The sequence below is a fragment of the Urocitellus parryii genome, chromosome 12, assembly GCF_045843805.1.
Source record: "Urocitellus parryii isolate mUroPar1 chromosome 12, mUroPar1.hap1, whole genome shotgun sequence".
Classification (NCBI taxonomy): domain Eukaryota; kingdom Metazoa; phylum Chordata; class Mammalia; order Rodentia; family Sciuridae; genus Urocitellus; species Urocitellus parryii.
In genome coordinates, this window is record NC_135542.1 from 74,815,027 (window position 1) to 74,835,359 (window position 20,333).

Here is a 20,333-nt window from a genome sequence, read left to right on the forward strand (position 1 = left end):
TCACTCTTCTTGAGACCACTGTCCAAAATCCAGCTAGGGCCAAAGTTCAGGATCACCTATAGTCATTTTTTAACTCTTTCTATTTATATCATTTCATTTTTCACCACTTGTCTATGAACTGAAAATCTTTTATAATCTACCATCTGCAGTCATTTTTTAAAAAGTCTATGGTAAGGAAGCCTGGGGGTTCACCCTGGTTTAAATGAAATTAACTAAGGAGGCTACAGGAAATAATGAGGTAATGGCTACATGTCTAAGATTGAGAAATAAACTACAGGAATACATATTTAAAGACAAGAGAAAAAAGATGCTGGGCATGGTGGCACATGCCTGCAATGGACTGCAGGTTCAAAACTAGCCTCAGCAATTTAGCAAGGCCCTCAACAACTTAGTGAGATCCTGTCTCCCAAAAAAAATAAGGGCTGGGGATGTGGCTCAGTAATTAAGGGACCCTAGATTCAATCTCTAGTACCAAAAAATAAAAGAGAAAAAAATTAATAGACATAAAATGGTACTCTTCAGGTAATGAGTACTTAAGCATATGACAAATAATTCTAGACAGTAGATAAAGAAAGGCAATAGCTATTAAAAAAGTGGAGAAAAAAGTCCCTAAAAATAAACCTAATCATACATTTGAGCATTTAAATCCAAAAATGTTAAAATTGAGAAAATTATGGGCTATGTCACAACTGAACCCCTGTTAACAAAGAGAAATGACATTAAGCAGTCAAGTCTGAATCACTATTAACCTAAAAGGACAGGTGATTATATTGTACTCTGTACATTCAAAATAAAATACAAAACTTACAAAAAGTAGAAGTCTTAAAGAGTTGGAACATATGTCCCAGAAGCCAATAATCAGTAACAATTCTGAATATTGCCAGGAAATGGTATAAACCAAGGTCTGTGCAGTTAGACTAGTCTGTGTTTAGATTCTAAAAACAGTCAACCACTCAAACTGACATTCTTTAACTAGAAGTGTATATCTTTAGAAATATGAGTGCTCTGGAATATGCAAAGAATCTTCTTGAAGCATCCATTTTACTAGAAGAATTAAAACACATGGAGGCCTTGGCTCAGTGGCAAAACGCCTGCCTCACATACACAAAAGCCCTGGGTTGAATAAAACACTGAGTTCCAAAAAAGAAAAGATCCCCCCCCCCAAAAAAAAAAGACCCAACCAAAAAAAAGAAAGAAAGAAAGAAATACACACACCCGGATATATAATGAAAAATGCTACAGCCAGGTATAGTGGCACACCTGCAATCTCAGCAACTCAGGAGGCTGAGGCAGGAGGACCACAAGTTCAAGTCCAGACTGAGCAAGCTGGCAAAAACCGGTCTCAAAAATAAAAAAGGGTTGGGGGTATGGCTCAGTGATAGAGCCCTCCTGAGTTAAATCGTCAAGAAAGGAAGAGATATTTCTTGAAATCTAATTTGTATCATTAGAAGTAATGCACATTTTACAATCTTTTTTCTTTTGTGGTACTGGGGATAGACCCCAGGGGTGCTCTACCACTCATCTACACCTCCAGTCCTTTCTATTTTTATTTTGTTACAGGGTCTCCCTAAGTTGCAGAGACTAGCTTTAAATTTGCAATCCTCAGGGGCTGGGGATGTGGCTCAAGCGCACTTGTGGCTCAAGCGGTAAGTGCGCTTGCCTGGCATGAGTGCAGCACGGGTTTGATCCTCAGCACCACATACAAACAAAGATGTTGTGTCCGCCGAAAACTAAAAAATAAATATTAAAATTCTCTCTCTAAAAAAAAGAAAGAAAAAAAGAGTCTCCAGGTCTACCAAAAAAAAAAAAAAAAAAAAAATTTGCAATCCTCCTTCCTCAGCCTCCAAAGTTGCTGGATTACAGGCCTATCCCACTGCAACAGGCTCTTATTTTCTTTGGTTATTATGTGACACTGGATGTCAGAGGTATCTTGGTGGGAAAGCCTTGAGAGGTGTGCTTTCAGATAATTTCAAGGAGGCAATGAATTTTCTAAGGAGTTACATTAAAATGAGCATATTAAAACGTGTTTTTGATTGCTTATTTCAAGAGATCCAATATTCTTCAATCATGATCAATCCCCTCAAGTCAAGTGCCCCCCCCCCCAAGAAGTACTTTATCAGAAATACTTACTTAGGAAACCAATTTAATCCCAGGTGCTCTGTCTTGGAATATAATATTCTTTCTACCATGTCATAAAGTGGTCTCCAAGGTAACTCCAAATCATCTCTTGAAAGAAGTTCCTTTTTCCTAGTCAAAAAGAGAAAAAACATGTGTGTGCGTGTGTGTGTGTCACACATACTACATAAAAAGCACAGTTAATCACAGTAGCTTTTGCTTTTCCCCATTCAGACACTCACTGGCAGAACATAATAATAGAACAATACACCAGATTCTTGCTGCTACTCAAAAAGGACTAGATTAAAAGGGGCATTTAAATTTATGCCACCACTATTACAAACAAATTTCCTATTTTACCACACTATTTATGGGGTACTTAATGTTTGCAACACAGTGCTGAGTGCTCTTGGATTGCCAAAGAACATAATGGCCCCTGTCTTCCAGGAAAAAATAACCAATATGGGGAATAATTAGGATAAATGAAAGAATCACACAATATAAACTTGAATGTGTGCTATGGAAAAGAAGAATTCATGGAGATAAAAATTTTTATTTAAAAGGTTAATTGATACACAAAATTAAATCTATTTAATTTATTTAATCTATCTAATGTTTTCTGTGATCTTTTCCCAAAGTGGCTCTCATTTCCTGAAACCTTAAAAAGAAAAACAAACAAAAATTAAACTCTTAGCAGAAATCATAGAAAATGAACTTACTTTAACAAGTTGATCAAGAGACGGGCAAATCCCTGCATCATGCTGATTTCCAGTTTGGGAATTGATACCAGTTCATACAATAACTTAATAAAAAGAACATGATCTTCTTTGCTAAATTTTCTCCCATAAAGTCGAATGTATCTGCAAGAAAAGATAAGCCAAATAATGATGTTTGTGTTCCTCGTTACATAATCTATATTAGTTAAGATGTGTAAACAATTAAATTGTCTATACAGTGGTGAATGATTAAAGAAAATGTGATATACAATGGATTGTTCAGGTTAAGAAGGAAATTCTGTCATATAACATGGATGAACCCGGAATGAAGTTAAGTCAACCACTTAAAAAAGACAAATACTACATTTATATGAGGTACCTAAAGCAATCAAACTCAGAAACAGAAACTAGAACGGAATTTGCCAAGAGGGGAATAGTTGTTATTCAACTGGTATAGTTTTAATCATGCAAGATTAAAAAAATTTAGAGACTTGTTTACAACAAACATAGAGCTAACAATACTGTACCATACACTTAAAAATTGTTAAGAGGGTATATTTATGTTATGTGGGTTTTTTTTTTTAACCACAAACACATAAAAGGTGTGGTGACATCTTAATTTCAAGTATCTCTGATTTAAGCATTTTTTCATTCTAATCATTATGCAGCAAAGAATTATTCTGTACTTCAAGAGATTACCAAATAAGTATTTTAACAGCAAAGGGTTTATAATAAACCTGTTCTCATCATTACTTGATGGCCAATTAAAACTATACTGTCTTATTGTTATGATAACTGGTCTTCATAACTGGTCTTCAGTTGTAAGTCCCTGAAACTACTTAAAAACAGCATATTACAACATAATTAAAGGTAAAAAATACAAAAGTACGAATCCAGTTTACTGTACTATTCACTTTGTTTTAGGAATGGATATGATAAACTGGGTGTGGTGGTGTGTGCTTGTAACCCCAGCAACTCAGGCATCTGAGACAGGATGATTCCAAATTCAAGTACAGCCTCAACAACTTTGTGAGACCCTCTCAAAATAAAAAAGGGCTGGGTGATATAGCACAGTGGTAAAGCACACCCAACTTTAATCCCCAGTAACAAAAAAAATAAAAAGATATGATAGCCCAGTGTGGTAGCATTCTCCTGTAATCCCAACTACTTGTGAGGCTGGGACAGAAAGATCACAAGTTCAAAGCTATATAGAGAGCTTAATGAAACTCTGTCTCAAAATAAAATAATAAGGACTGGGGATGTAGTTCACTGGTAGAGTACTTGCCTAGCATTCAAAAACCCTGGGTTTAAACACCAGTACTGTAAAAAATTAATTAAATTAAAATAAGCAAGAATGGATATGGTCTGCTTAGAATCTTGAAACAATATAGCAAATTACAGAACATACAGTTATGTTTCCAAGCATTAATTCAATTATAATTACTACAAAAAATAATTGAGCATTTTACCTCAAAAATATACATTTTCAAATTTTAACTTTTAGAGAAACAATGTAAGCAAAAGTACCAAACATAAGCAAATTTAAGAAAAAGGTGTTTCAAAATTCAATGAGTGCTCATAGAATATTTAAGGAGTCAAAAGTTATTAAACTCAAATTTATTTAGAACGAATCACTGTATATTTAAATTCATACCCCTTTGAGGAGCGTTGTTTTACAAATACACACAAGTCAAAAGAAATGAGAACAGGGCTGGGGATGTGGCTCAAGTGGTAGCACGCTCGCCCGGCATGCGTGTGGCCCGGGTTCGATCCTCAGCACCACATAAAACAAAGATGTTGTGTCTGCCGAAAACTAAAAAATAAATATTAAAATTCTCTCTCTCTCTCTTTAAAAAAAGAAAAAGAAATGAGAACATTACAATTCCTCACATGATCTTTAGTACTCCCCAAACAGTTAAAAATCAAATTAAAACTATGCCTAATTTTGAAAGTTAGGGCACCTTAGTGCATTTCTATCTTCCAGAAACAACTCAAAATTTCTGGTCCACTCAGAGAAGTCTTTCTTATTTTCTCAAGCAATTATAAATTTTTTTCAGCTCTTTTCTGCGGTTTCAGGAATAATCCCATCATCTCACCTTAGTTCCTAAGAGACTGAACATTATTTGGGGAAGAACAATGAGACTGCAGATCATTTGACTTTGCCTATTATTACTATAAAAGTTTCTTAAAAGTTTCTTAACCACCCTATACTAGTAAAGCATATGGATTAGCAAAGACATTATATTAAAAATCTCAATCCCAGGGTTACCAATGATACTTGAGGCTGCTATATAAACACAGTAGTAACTTCCTGAAGCCTCCCCCGACCTTTGATTTTATTCTAAAATTAGAGCTGAAAGAATCATTCAAAAGCTATTCTTAAAAACTGGCACAGACAGGGCTATGGTTGTGGCTCAGTGGCCAAGCACTTGTGAGGAACTGGATTCGATCCTCAGTACCACACAGAAATAAATCAATAAAATAAAGGTATTGTGTCCATCTACAAAAAAAAAAAAAAAAAAAGGTTGTCTTAAATTAAAAGGAAAAAATTGGCACAAAGATGAATCAGGAGAGTTCAAAGAAATACTCCCTAATTTAGTAACTACTTCAAATCTTGCCAAGATTCCAGATGCCCCTATAGTTATACACTCTCCCTTATAAATACTTTTATGAAAAAATTGGATCAACACTGCTTTATAATTTACAATATTGCTCTACTGCAATAGACAGACACCTTTGTCACACTAGAGACACAAAATTAACATAACCCAAATTTTGATAGTATAAAAGAAATTAAGGGTGGGGGGTGTATTCCTAGAGCTGCTGAAAAAAGCTAAACATTGGGGAATTCCTCAGAAACCTTTTATTTCCCCTAATTCCTCACCAACCAGCAAGCAGTTCTTTTCTCAAGCATTACTCAAAATACAACCCAAAGACTTTTTTTTTTCAAAAGCTCAAAAAAGTACTGACATAAAAGTAAAATGAATAAATGAGTCTTCTTTTAAGATAAGAAGAAGAGCTGGAGTTGTAGCTCAGTGGTAGAGCGCTTGCCTAGCACATGTGAGGCACTGGGTTCAATTCTCAGTACCACATAGAAATAAATTTTAAAAAGGTCCATTGACAACTGAAGAAATGTTTTCTTAAAAAGATTAACTAGCAACTTATCTAATGCAGGAATTACATGTTAAAACAATAAAGTCTTACTAAAATAAAAACATTTTGAATAAATAGTAATATTAAGGGCATTTAAAAATGTCTCTTATAGCCAGGCTGTGGGCCACACCTAATAACCTCAGCTACTCAGGAGGCCAAAGCAGGAGGACTGGAGGTTTGAGATCAGCCTAGGCAACTCAATGAGATCCTGTCTCAAAATAAAATTTAAAAAGCTCGGTGGTGGGCTAGGGTTGTGGTTCAGTGATAGTACTCATCTAGCACGGATGAGGCACTGAAATCAATCCTAAGCGCCACACAGAAATAAATAAATAAAATAAAGGTATTGTGTCCATCTACAACTAAATAAAGAAAATAAATTTTAAAAAACTCAGTGGTATAGTACTTGCCTAGCATGTGTGAGGCCCTGAGTACCAAAAATAAAATGAAACAAAATAAATTGTCCTTTAATAGCTCATGACTAGTGCTAAATGACAAGTATTATACAATAAGAGATACCATGACCCATGAATTTTTAGCTGTAGATGAACACAACACCTTTATTTCTTTTATTTATTTATTTATCTGTCTGTCTGTTTATTTATTTATTTATATGTGGAGCTAAGGATAAAACCCAGTGACTCACACTAGCAAGTACTCTACCACTGAGCCCATGACCCATGAAATTTATAAGCAAGGGGCTGGGGACATATAGCTCAGTTAGTAGAGTGCTTGCCTCGCATGCTCAAGGCCCTGGGTTCAGTCCCCAGTACCACCAAAAAAAAAAAAAAAACAACCCCAAATAATTTCATATACTCACTTCAACTCACCACTCTTCATAACCAAAGCAAATAAATAAACACTTTCCTGTACCTGTATCAGTTCCAGTCTTTTCCTTCTCTTTCCAAGGGTCCACCAAACAAACAAAAAAAAATTTTATATATATATATTAAAGGGAGAGAGCCAAAAAGTAGCAGGGAAAAACTATAGAATAAAAAATAAATTACTTTACATATTGTATTACATATAATACATATAATTACACATAATTATCTCACAGTAAGGGTTTACTCAGTAAGCCCATCTCTCCTCTTTTAGTTAGTTCCATGGGAAACCACCCCTGGGTTCAATCCCTAGTACTAAAAAGGGAAAAAAAGAAAAGAAAAAAACAAGAGTATCCTATGTTTTCACTCAAACTTGCTTTGCAACTCCCAACATTATAATCAACTCTGGATAGGATTCTTTTTTTTTTTTTTTTTTTTTTTAGTTATAGATGGACAGCATGTCTTTATTTTATTTATTTTTGTATGCAGTGCTAAGGATTGAACCCAGTACCTCACACATGCTAGGCAAGTGCTCTGCTACTGAGCCCCAGCCCCACCTCCAGCACCTGGATAGGATATTTATTGATTTCAACACAGTATCCAAGCAATCTGGAACAGCATGGTTCTACATTTTTATTTGCTGAGAATTCAAACTACTCTATGTCAATCCACTGGGAAAGTCATTTAATTTTCTGTGTGTCTGTAAAACCCAGGTTCCTTCATATGGCTATGAAAACAGAGACAACTGATGAATGTATGAAAAATAATAGCTATTACTGGAGTGGGGCTCTGATTACCAGTTTTTCATAAGTTCCCCAGATGGATTAGAACACAACATATGCTTTTTAAAGTCCATGAAAATCATTAAAAATGTAATATTAATATAATCCATTTCAATTAATATTTCCTTATTTCTTTTTTTTTTTGGTATTGGGGATTGAATCCAAGGACACTTTACCACCAAGCTAAATACATCTCCAGCCTGTTTTTTTAAATATTTTTTTTTCTTTTAGTATTTTTTTAGTTGTCAATGGACCTTTATTTTATTTATTTATATTTGGTGCTGAGGATCAAACCCAGGGCCTCACATGTGCTAGGCAAGCACTCTACCACTGAGTCACAAGTGGTAGCCCCCACCCTTGTTTTATTTTTGACTTTGAGACAGGGTCTTACCAAGTTGCCCAGACTAGCATCAAATTTGCAATCCTCCAGCCTCAGCCTCTTTGAGTTGCTGGGATTACAACTGTGTACTACCACATCCAACTCAATTCCTATTTCTTTAATTAATTATAAGCCTAAATAATTTTAAGAAGTTTGCTCATTATATAATTATTTTCATGTGAATTATCTGTTCACATCCTTAGAAGTCTATCTATCCTTCAACAAATCCCTCCTTCATAGTCTTCCTCTATTCCCAAACAAAAGCACTATCTCTGTCCTCTTAGCCCCACAATAAGTTATACCAAATAACTATTTTTCATGTTCTACTTCATATTATAGTTTTGTATGCACACATTATGTTGTTTCCTTTGGTGACTGAGAGCTACTTGGTTTAAGGGACCATGCTTCTACACCTACTGAACCCACAGCTCTAATCAGAAATGAAACCAAGTGAACATTTGAGACACTTTTTCCAAATGACCAAAAGTGCTACCAGGGTGTTTTGAGGAATATACTGGCTTCTATAATTGCAAACAGCTCAACAGGACTAATTTTCAAAAAAAGAATTCAAACCAACAGTAAATATTTGAACACATTAAACCAACTAATTTCAAAAATAGAGATTTCCAGACTGGAGCTGTAGCTCAGTGGCAGAGCACCTGCCTAGAATGCATGAGGCACTGGGTTCAATCCTTAGCACCGCATAATAATAAAGGTATGCTGTCCATACACAATTACCAAAAAAAAAAAAAAAGATTTCCCAAATGCCTAAAACCAACTATTATCTTTTTTTTTTTGGGGGGGGGGGCGGGTTGAACTCAGGGACACTGAACCACTGAACCACATCCCCAGCTCTAATTTATATATTATTTAGAGACTGGGTATCACTGAGTTGTTGAGAGCTTTTTTTTGCTGAGGCTGGCTTTGAACTCAGGATCCTCCTGCCTCAGACTCCCAAGACACTGGGATTTTAGGCATGTACCATAGCACCCAGCCCACTATCATCTTTATAATGATGACTCCAAATGGACAAAGAGACCAAAGGTACATATTTCTCTTTATCTCCATCCACCAAGGCTGCACAAAACTCACTGGACTTCCAGCGTATCAAGAGTGCAGAGTTGGCTGGGGATGTGGCTCAAGCAGTAGCGTGCTCGTCTGGCATGCTCGCGGCCCAGGTTCGATCCTCAACACCACATACAAAAACAAAAGATGTTGTGTCCGCTGAAAACTAAAAAATAAATATTAAAATTTCTCTCTCTCTCTCCTCTCTCTCTCTTTAAAAAAAAAAAAAAGAGTGCAGAGTTATACTCTGTGACTATTTTAAATTGACCCTATTTCTAGATTAATAAAGTCACTTAACAATTAATACATAATAGTAATGTCATTATTCTTTTCCCAGTTGTTTCTCTCTTGAGGAATGGATAAAGGAAATAACTTCTTGAAATGCTTTTCTTGTGTCATTTATGAGCTAGATATGGCATCAGGCAAAGGGAACATAAAAACAAATAACAAATGACCCTAGAGCGTATGAGACAGGTAACTGATTATTTCAATACTGCTTTGAGTACAGTCATATCAATTTGCCCATTCATCTCTGCGCCCCCAAATTAAATGGCTTTGAGTTCCTCCTTACCTAACTAAATCCTACCTGAAGGCTAACTGTGATCCTTCCCCTGGGTGGAATTCCCAGGCTACATAGCCAGAAAACTTTTTTCTGAAAACCAACACAGTAGTTAAGAGCAAGATCTCTGTAGTCATCAAGTAAACTACACATTTTTAAAAAGCCTCTACTAATCATTGAATGCTTATGCACTACCTCCCCTCAATTCATATGTTGAAATACTAATTCCCAACATCAAAGTATTCTGAGACTAGACTCTGGTGAGGTAATCGGTCTTGGGATTAATGTTCAATAAAGAAGAGTCAGAAAAAGCTCCCTTCCCCACTAGGTCAGAACTCATCCATGCTGACACTACAATCTCAAGATTTCAGACCTCCAGGAAAAAATAAAAGTTGTTTAAGCTGGGATTACACTCCATGTATGATACTGAGAGTAGCCCAAGCAGACTCAAGACACCTTCATTAAGCCTCATTTCTTCAAAGGTAAAGTTTGAATAATATATCTATAGTTCATAGGCTTGTTTGTGAGAATTAAATGAAATAATAAATGCAAAGCACTTAGCATAGTGCTGCCACACTAAGACCTCTCAGTATATGGTAGGTGCTATCTATGTCACTCATTCAACATTTCACTAATGCTCTAACCCTCAGGTTACTGATATTTTTAAACTGTTGTAACTGCATTTTCATCTCTTGTATCTCAACAAGTACCAGGTGATTACTTTTAATTACAGCAAGACACCCATTACATCTGTGGCTTTAAAAAGTTTTTTTGGTCACAATCCACAGTAACAAATATAATCTGGTACACACACATACCCATATAAAACTAAAACAAAGGAGATGAACAGTCATCTTTATTATTGCTGAATGAACTCTAATAATCCTAAGTCTACACTTCACCCAAAACAAGAAGTGGTTAAAATAAAAAATCAAACTTATTTGCCAACTCACTTGGTCATGACTCATTATTTCAAGAATTATGTGCAGATGAAAGATTACAACCCCCCCCAAAAAAGTGAAAAGTTCTTAAGATAATTCTGCCTTTAAATTATGATTTTTTAAAAAATCACCTGTCTAAATCATTTCTGGATCAGTTACATGCTAACTTTTCCCCTGCCTTATACAAAAGAGGCAACTCCATTTGTTCAATGTTTACAGATATTTGATATTTTATTAATTAGGGTCTCTAGAAGTAATCTACTTCCCTCAGAACACCAACTATCCCAAGTGAACTATTCAGGAATCTGCCAAAATTTCCCAATCCATTCGTCATATTAATACAGTAACAAAGAAAAAAACTATAAGTCCAAATATACACACTCACAAGAAAAAGACAGCACTAATAAGATTTCTTGCTCTAAAACCTTCTACTTTATAATTTGCTTAAAAAAGAAAATCACCAGAAAAAGAAACACCCACGTATGTTCTATTCTATATTCCATTTAGACTGCCTGCCATTAGAAAACAGAAGATTATAAAATATTTTTAATAATTCTTAAGCAATCTTCAACTTGTCTGCAATACAGTACTATTTTTATACCCATTCCACGCTGTGTTAATAGTGTTAATTTTTTTCTTAGAAAGGAAAAATCTTTATCTTTAATCTCAAATATTTAAGAGCCAGATATTGTAAAAAAAAAAAAAGGCCAAATTAGCATTACTAATACATAATGGTTTACCTATCAAAAAAATTATAACTACAGCTAAATTTTCTAACACTAAATCCTTCACCACAACAATTATTATAGATTTATTTTAAAGTAAAACACTTGCATAATCTATTTTGCTAAATTCCAGTTTTGGATTATAAAACACACTAATCTCTTTCTTGACCAAAATGTTCATTCCCTCCAGTCCTTTGGTTACATATCTTATACATTTCCTTTCTTTTGAGCCCAGTATTAAAATCAATCTCTGAGATTCACTTTCTTCATTTTGAATACAAAATTAACAATTTCTTAGATTTTTGTAATGTTTTAGTTTATAAAGAAAAAAGGTTGGGCTGGGGATGTGGCTCAAATGGTAGCGCGCTCGCCTGTCAAACATGGGATGCTGGGTTCGATCCTCAGCACCACATAAAAATAAAGATGTTGTGTCCACCGAAAACTTAAAAAAATAAAAATAAAAAATTCTCTCTCTCTCTCTCTTAAAAGGTAATTCTAATATTAATGAGTATCTATGAATGCATACCCAACTATTAAATACTAGGGGTAGAAGGTTGAACAGGTGAAAAAAACTCAATATAGAAAGGAATATGCGTAGAAATACAAGCATGAACAAGGGATCAAGAGAGTGCACTGAAAGGGAATAAATACTCCACATAGGCTGAATATGGAAGTAGTCAACCTCAAGATTCCAAATGGTAAGACTTATGTGTTGCTTTTCACACTTCAGCAGGGGTCTCAACAATCAGATCATCTTCTTGTAATTTCTGCTGCTCCTTTTATTTGTGTGGTGTTGCTTTTATTACCATGTTCTCAGTTTGTTGTTTAGACACTAATTTTATACAAAGGTTAAAGGAAAACATATTTGGATTCTATATTTAAAGGAGGGGAAAAAATCTCACTTAAGAGAAAAGTTTCAAAACTATTTTAGAAGATGTATTACTAATAAATAAGCATCCATAAAAATACAATAAAAGTAAATAAAAATTTGCATCCACTTAATAACATGTATTTTAATTACAATGTTATTTTACAACACAGCATGAAGCAAAGAACACTTGGGGGGAGTGTTTAAAGTGACTTTAAGTTCTCAGATCATCAAAAGATAATTTATTATTTTCTAAGTTCCTTTCCTAGTGCCTCAATGCAAAGCATTAAAACACACTGGTCAAGGTTTGAGGATGGGGCTGGGGATGTGGCTCAAGCGGTATCGCGCTCGCCTGGCATGGTTCGATCCTCAGCACCACATACAAACAACAAAGATGTTGTGTCTGCCGAAAACTAAAAAGTAAATATTAAAAAAAAAAAAAATCTCTCTCTCTCTCTCTCTCTCTAAAAAAAAAAAAAAAAAAAAATGTTTGAGGATGTGGCTCAGTGGTAGAGCACTTGCCCCCCATGCCCATGCAGGAGGCCCTACGTTAAATCCTCAGCACTGCAAAAACAAAACAAAATCAACAACAACAACAAAAACCCACTGGTCAGAATGCAAATTTTTAAATACATAATACATTTAGAATTTAAGTCATGCACAGTTATCAGACCTGTAAGCCTGGTGAATGCCTCAGGAGACTAAAGCAGAAGATGACAGATTCAAGCCCCCACCACCTCCAAAAAAAAAAAAAAAAAAGCCAATTGGGGAAAAGCACACCTGGGTTCAATCACCACCACCACTACCATCACCACCACCCCAAAGTGGGGGGTTGGAGGTTGGGGGGTAGGGGAAATCCTATTTTCTTCCTCTAAAATTCTTGAGGGGCTACCACTTTGCCTGGTCTATTCTAAACAAAGATAAATGAACACAATGAGTACACTGGAACTTCTTGAGGGCAGAAATTTTTTACTTATATGCACCAAATGCCAAAAACTGTGTCTACCCTCTGTAAGGCACTTAAAAAAAAAAAAAAAAGTTCCTCTACTATGTAATAACCTATGAGTCTCAGTATATTCATTTTCCAAATGGCAATCCCCTCAACAGAGCACTTGCTATCCCAAGATTAAGTCTAAATCTCCAGTATTAAAGAGTAAAAGAAACTGTATGAAAACGATCATTAACGAGCTGCTGTTTTTTTTTAAACTCCCTACCCATGTGATTCAACTGTAGTAAACCTTAAAGTATTGTAAATGCATGAAAATTTTGTGTTTTTTACCTCTGAATTTTCAAAGAAGCAGAACTTCCTGAAGCCATTCAAAGTTGACAATGAACTGTTTTTTTTTTTTTTTCAGGTTTTTTAGGGTTTTTTTTAAGATTTATTTTAGGTATTGATTTTTGTTGTTATTTTAATTCCTTTCCCCTTAAAGACACTGAAAATGTTTACAAATGAAATAATATGCTTCACAGCTATGGAGAAAGGTTGGGTGCAGTGGCACACACTTGTAATCCCAATGGCTCAGGAGGCTGAGACAGGAGGATTCAAAGCCAGCCTCAGTAACATACAGAGGCCCAAACAACTTAGTGAGACCCTGTCTCAAAATTTTAAAAAAATTGGGGGGAGGGGGGCTAAAGATGTGGCTCAGTGGTTAAGCATCCCTGGGTTCAATCCCTGGTACCCTCCACCCAAAAAAAAGAACTACAAAGGGGGCACGAAAGGAACAATTTACCATTACCATGAGTTGATAACTGTGTAAGATGAGTGATGAGGTTCATTATATTAGTCATTCTCAGTATGTTTGGTATTTTCTATAATAAATGTTTTAAGTTAAAAAATTCTTAAATCAGCAAACTGTTCAAATTACAATCAAACACATATTTACTGGCAAAGGAAGTTCTGCCATAAACAGCCAGGAGGCTAAATCAGTGGACTGTAAGCTACAGGCCAGCCAGGGCAACTAAGTGAGATCTTGTCTCAAAGTAAAAGAAAAAGGTCTGGGGATGGAGCTCAGTAATAGATAGAGTGCCTGACTAGCATGTGCAAATCCCTGAGTTTAATCCCCAGCACCACAAAAAAAAAAAAAAAAAAAAAGTGTATGTATGGATGTTTGACAGTGCTATGAAAATTGAAATGTGAACAAGTGTGGGAGACAGAAGTTATATGAGAACTCCACTTTCCCATTCAATTTTGATGTGAACCTAAAACTACTCTAAGAAATAATTTTGGTTTCTATTGAATTGTAATCATTTAGTAACAAAAACACATCTCATCTACTTTCTCTAACTGGTTCTTTTTTTTTTTGGGGGGGGGGGAGGGGGAGTTGAATCCAGGGGCGCTTTTACCACTGGGCCACATCCCCAGGCCTTTCAATTTCTCTTTTGAGAAAGGGTCTTGCAAAGTTACTCGGGGTCCTGATAAGTTGCTGAGGTTGACTTAGAACTTGTGATCCTCCTGCCTAGGATTATAAGTGTGCACCACCATGCCCAAGCTTCTAACTGATTGATTGATGAAGGTGGTAATTTGTCAAGATTTGAGATTATTTTGCAAATAGAAAGCACTTGTGTTTATGGTGTACTTTTAGTATTTACACATTAGATACTCATTAATTATTAAGTGCTGGACATGGTGGCACACCAGGAGAATGGAGGCAAGGAGAATGGCAAGTTCAAAGCCAGCCTCAGCAACATAGTGAGGCCCTAAGCCTGAATTCAATCCTTGGTACCAAAAAAAAAAAAAAAAAAAAAAATTAAGTATCTCACACGTTAATAAACAATAGAGATTCAGCAGTTAGCATTTCCTGCTTTCTAGACGACCTGAATTCAGATGCTCCTGCAGTCACTTATTACTTTTCACAAGAAAGGTCAGTATATTTCATAACTCATACTTCTACTAAACTTTTTTTTTTAAATTGGTATCAGGGATTGAACCCCAGGGTGCTTAACCACTGGGCCACAGTCCCAGCCCTTTTTATTTTTTATTTTGAGACAGGATTTTACTAGGTTGATTATAGTCTCAATAAGTTGTTAAGGCTGGCTTCAAAACTGTGATCCTTCTGTCTCAGTCTCCCAATCCCTGAGGTATTACAGGCATGCACCACTATGCCCAGCTTAAAAGTTCTTAAATGCATTATGTGGCTTTGACTAAAATAATCTGTCTGGGAAGACTACATAATGTTACAACAATTAAACTGTCTCTTCAACCTAAAAGGGAGCCACAAATCAGAAAATGAAATGATTCCACACTCATTTAATCATAAAACAATACAGAATATAAACCAGGTGTGGTGGTACTTGCCTATAATCCTAGGGATTCTGGAGGCTGAAGAGGGACCTATTGCCAAGTTTGAGGTCAGTATCAGCAATTTAGCAAGGCCCTAAGTAACTTAGTGAGACCCTATCTCATGAAGGGCTGCAGATGTGACACAGTGGTTGAATACCCCTTGGTTCGATCCCTAGTAGCAAAAAAAAAAAACTCAGAACTTTTGTCACTACGACAGACAAGGTATTTAAATTTGCTTTGTACCATACAATATTACCTAACTAAAATCAAAATTCTAAAGCACAAAAGCAAGAAATTATCATCTATGGGGTAAGCTTGTAAGGGACTCTATTATCAATGAAGTGTTAAAAAGAAAAACAAGCCATTTTAATCTGCTTGAGGAATCCCATCTCACATATTAAAATTGTTTTTAATAAAATACCCCACTAGTAAATATTAAATTTGAAAACCCACTAGTCATCTCAACTTTGCCTTCAAAAGGAGAACATCTACAAATGTAGATGTCCCAAGCCCAAAAGTGCAGCAGCATTTCAATCAGAAAAAGAGGTCAAATAAGACCAAGATGAGAATCTTGGTGGCAATGCCAGGTTTAGATAAACTGAGGTGTTCCAGACTTCACTGCTTCTTATGTAATGCCCAGAAGGTCAAGAGCAAAAACACGTTTTCAAGTTTTTTTTTTTTTTTTTTTTTTTTTTTTAGTTGTAATTGGACACAATACCTGTATTTACTTTTATGTGGTGCTGAGGATACAACCCAGGGCACGCACATGCTAGGCGAGTGCTCTACTGCTGAGCCACAACCCCAGCCCCTCAAGTTCTTTATTCAACTCCCTTCATTCTCTACCTGGGCCACACAAGTTATCTGAGTCCATAATCTGTCTACACTGCCATTTTCCAAAGACCACTATTTTGGCCTTACTTTCTCCAATTTATTTATTTTCCTTAACCTCTCTAATTTGTTTGTTCCATTCTTAAAACTGCCCTGTTCTATCACAAAATCTCCCTGGAACATGCAGTTCTAAAACTTTAAATTGTCTGTGAGAGTTTGTATTACATCCCAGGACCAATTTTAAAAATACACAGGCACCAGGCATGGTGGTACAAACCTGTAACCTCAGCAACTCAGGACACTGAGGCAGAAAGGAAGACCACAAGTTGGAGGCCAGCCTCAGCAACTAAGTGACACCCCGTCTCAAAATTTAAAAATAAAAATTTAAAAAAATATTTTTAATTGTAGATGGACAAAATACCTTTATTTTATTCTTTTATTTCTATGTGATGCTGAGGATCAAACCCAGTACCTCACACGTGCCAGGCAAGCACTGTACCACTGAGCTATAATTCCAGCCCCTCAAAATAATGGACTAGGAATGTAGCTCACTCACTGGTAGAGCACTTGTCTAATATGTGTGAGGCCCTAGGTTTGATCCGTAGTGACACAAAAAAATAAAAATAAAAGACACAGAAACCACCTTTGGTCAAAGATGCTAAATAGACATGCAAATCTCAGAACGGATTTAATTTACTAAAAAGAAATAAAAAGTGAAAAGGGGGGGCCAAATGTAGATGTCCCAAGCCCAAAAGTGTAGCAGCATTTCAATCAGAATTTGGCTTCAAACACACCTATGATACCCATGATTAGGGTTGTACAGTTCCAGTAGGGGATACAGTCCCAGTGCCTGAATGACCTTCATACTTTGGTCTTCTTTAGGAATGTACTTATCTATGTAACTATTTCAAGTACTTTACAAACTGCTCAATCTTTGTAGAAAAATACACACAGGCTTATAGGAAACTAAAAAGTGTAAAATAATAATAAAATCATAAAACAACAGAATAGGAATGATTCCTAGGAATTATTTAGTCCAACACCCTTATTTCATTCACAAGAACACTGAAATACATGATTAAATAATTGTTCCACAGTCCCAAAGCCAGTGGGAGAAACTAGGCTTTAATTTCATTACTGCTTTCCATTCTTAGGACTTATGATCACTACTCAGCTATCACCACGTTTTGACATTATTTAGGTTTTAACTTATGCAACATGATGCTTTAAAAAATATGCACATTACACAGTCATCTTAACATGATTTAGGAGAAAAACATACCCAACATCATAATATGGCCTTCGAGTTCAAATTTTCCTAGTGCAGTCCCAAGAATCAGTTTCCAGCATTTAATCACAATTCCAAAATTAGAGTCTACCTGATAGAACTTCTTACACTTTATATATATAAGACATTATGGGTTCAGAGGTATTAAGCCATTTAATTACAACCCTGTCCTAAACATCAAGCATTGTCTCCACTGTATTTTTTAGTCCTTCCTAAGTAACTACTTTTATCTAATGAGCCAAACAGTAACAAAACTATTAGTGCCAGGGCAGAGTGCTCGACTACAACATGCGAGGCACTGGGTTTGATCCTCAGCACCACATAAAAATAAACTATTGGTGCCAATGTATCAAATTCATTAAAAATAAAATACTTTAGAAAATATTTTACTGCGCCTGTGTAAATTAAATTCTAGGTTCATGCACCCAAACCAAACGTGCCCTCACACATTGGCATATTTATTTTTACTTTATTTTCTTTAATTTTAAGTTGTAGGATGTACAAAATGCCTTTATTTATTTTTATGTGGTACTAAGGATTGAACCCAGTGCCTCAGACATGCCAGGCAAGCACTCCACCACTGATCTACAACTCCAGTCCCAAACTAGCATATCTATATATTGTGCACCTAAAAAGAGCTGTTCTAGTCCCTAAAAATGGTATTCTATGGCAAGTGACTTAAATAGGGAATTTCTGGAACTAACAATGTAAATTTTATTTTTACTATGTCTAATTAACACAAACACCTAGGAGGCTTACTTCAAAAAGTGAATTTTAGTCATTTATAAAATATTCTGTTTTGACTAAAAATTGTTCTTTTCTCTCTGGTGCCTTCTTCTCCCCAGCCCTTTCTCCCTTGGATCCTAACACCACAAACTTCTTTATACTACAGACAAAAGAAGAGCTGTTAACTTCAAAATTTTATGGCCACTCTTTGAAGAGGGCAAATTAAGAGTCTTAGTTTTGCCTCTTTTTCAATTAAAAAGGTAATTACTCCCATCAACCGGTCAGAGGTGATGAGAAATTTGTCAGAGGCCTCCTAAAAAGTGTAAAATAGTAATAAATCCTAAAAATTGGCAGATAAGAATCATCCTGTGCGGAATATATTTAATACTATTACATTACAAAACCCTGAGTCATCACCCAGTTCACTCAGCAGATTTGGGTAAACACTGAACAAGTGACTTATGTCCTGTGTGTTCAGCCATCTGTAACCACATGCAATGAACATATAATGTAACAGACTTTACCTGCAGTCAACCAACTAGATACAGCAAAATACTTTTATAAAAGGCTGACAGTACAGATGCCTATCTAGCAAATAGTCTCTACCCGTTGCCCCAATACCTCTACCCCCCCCCAATTACTGTGACACTAGTTTACAGTTGGTTTATACAAAACAAGAGTACTCCTCAAACCGACTTGGGTAATCAATGTTCACCTAAACGACTCAAAAACTCACATATACCTGATACTAATAACTCCCAGGACATCCTGACGCCGCTCTTCACTGTTTTCCTGCGAATAGTAAACGTCTCGCCAAAGGAAATGTCACAACAGAAGCAACACACTTTCCTTAGATTCTAAGACAACATTCTCAACATAAACGTCTAGTCTACAGTCCAAGAATGAGCTGAGGGCTGATTTTATGCCAATCTTTTCAATCAAATCTACAAAACAAACAGAAACCAGAAGTCTCCCTGTGGCTTCCTTCCCATTCACAAAGTTAGTAGAAACTTAACGGAGAGGTGAAGAGGCGGGATCATAGGGGAAGAAAGAACCAGAGGAAACAGGGAGAAGTGGGGAAGTCAAAGTTCCCCAAAGACAAATTCTCTCTGCCCAGTCTCTCCCTCACGCAAATCTCCAAGGAGGACCTTTGGGGACCGCTCTTCTCTCTCCTTCTTCCCCAGGGCCCCGCAAGTCTTAAGAAACAACCCGACGAATGCTTGGGGAGTAGCAGCTGGTAAGGACGAAGAGGGCTGCTGAGGACCCGAGACGTCCCCGGGCAAAGTGGGCAGGGAGGAGGCTTCAGTGCTTCACAGACTTCTGTCACGACCCTGCGAACACTTGCAAGGGGGCAGCGCCAGCCAGGACAGAGTTGCGGGTTAAGCCATCCGGACAAAGAGCCCATCCCCCGTTAACACCCCTCCAGCCGTTGCCTCAGACCCGTGCCCACTTACGTGGAGAGTTTCCTGGTCCAGAAGAGGCCCCCGGGCCAAAGCTCTTGGAGCTGCACGGCCCGGCCCAGGTTGCTTTTTATCTGGGCCAGTTGCAAGTCGGACTCGGCGTCCAGCCGCTCGGCGTAAGGCAGCAGCTTGTTGTACACGATCTCCTTTTGCGGGACGAAGCCCCGCAGGCCCTGCACGGGACGCCCGCCGGGCTCCGGGGGATCCCCGCCTCCCGCCCGCTCGACCGGCTCCATGAGCCCAGGGACACCCCCCCACCCCCTCCCACCCTATCCCTCCCCGGCCCCCACCCCTCTCCGGGCTCCGCCTCCTCCGCGTCGTCGTCGCCCCGCGGCCGCCGGCGGCCCGTCGCTCTCGGCCCGACCGCTGGGCCCCCTCCCCTGGCCGGTGTGCTGCTGGGCCCCGCGCGGTCCCCGGTTCGTTGGCGGCGGCAGCGGCCGCTCTGCCCGCCCCGCACCGGCTCCGCTGGTGACGCTGCAGCCGCCAGGCCCAGAGGTTCCGGACGGGCCTCAAGTCACTTCCGGGGCGGGGCGGGGCGGGGCGACGGCGTCTGTGGAGGTGGCCGCGGGAGCGCTGGGAGTCGCGCTTCCTCGCCGTGGGCCGGGCTCGGAGCCCCCACCCGCGGGC

General features: G+C 37.5%; 1 protein-coding gene across 2 annotated transcripts in view; it reads right to left on the reverse strand.

The window, feature by feature from the left end:
• Psme4 (proteasome activator subunit 4) overlaps window positions 1–19,957 on the reverse strand; it is a 99,451-nt gene extending 79,494 nt beyond the window's left edge. For both annotated transcript variants that reach the window (XM_026399930.2, XM_077792083.1), the window contains exons 1-3: window positions 19,701–19,957; window positions 2,835–2,975; window positions 2,131–2,247 (exon numbers count right to left, since the gene is read on the reverse strand). In XM_026399930.2, the coding sequence (XP_026255715.2) occupies window positions 2,131–2,247; window positions 2,835–2,975; window positions 19,701–19,942 (500 nt within the window). In that variant the 5' untranslated portion in view covers window positions 19,943–19,957. The remainder of the gene's footprint in view (window positions 1–2,130; window positions 2,248–2,834; window positions 2,976–19,700) is intronic.
• Window positions 19,958–20,333: the final 376 nt, after the last annotated feature.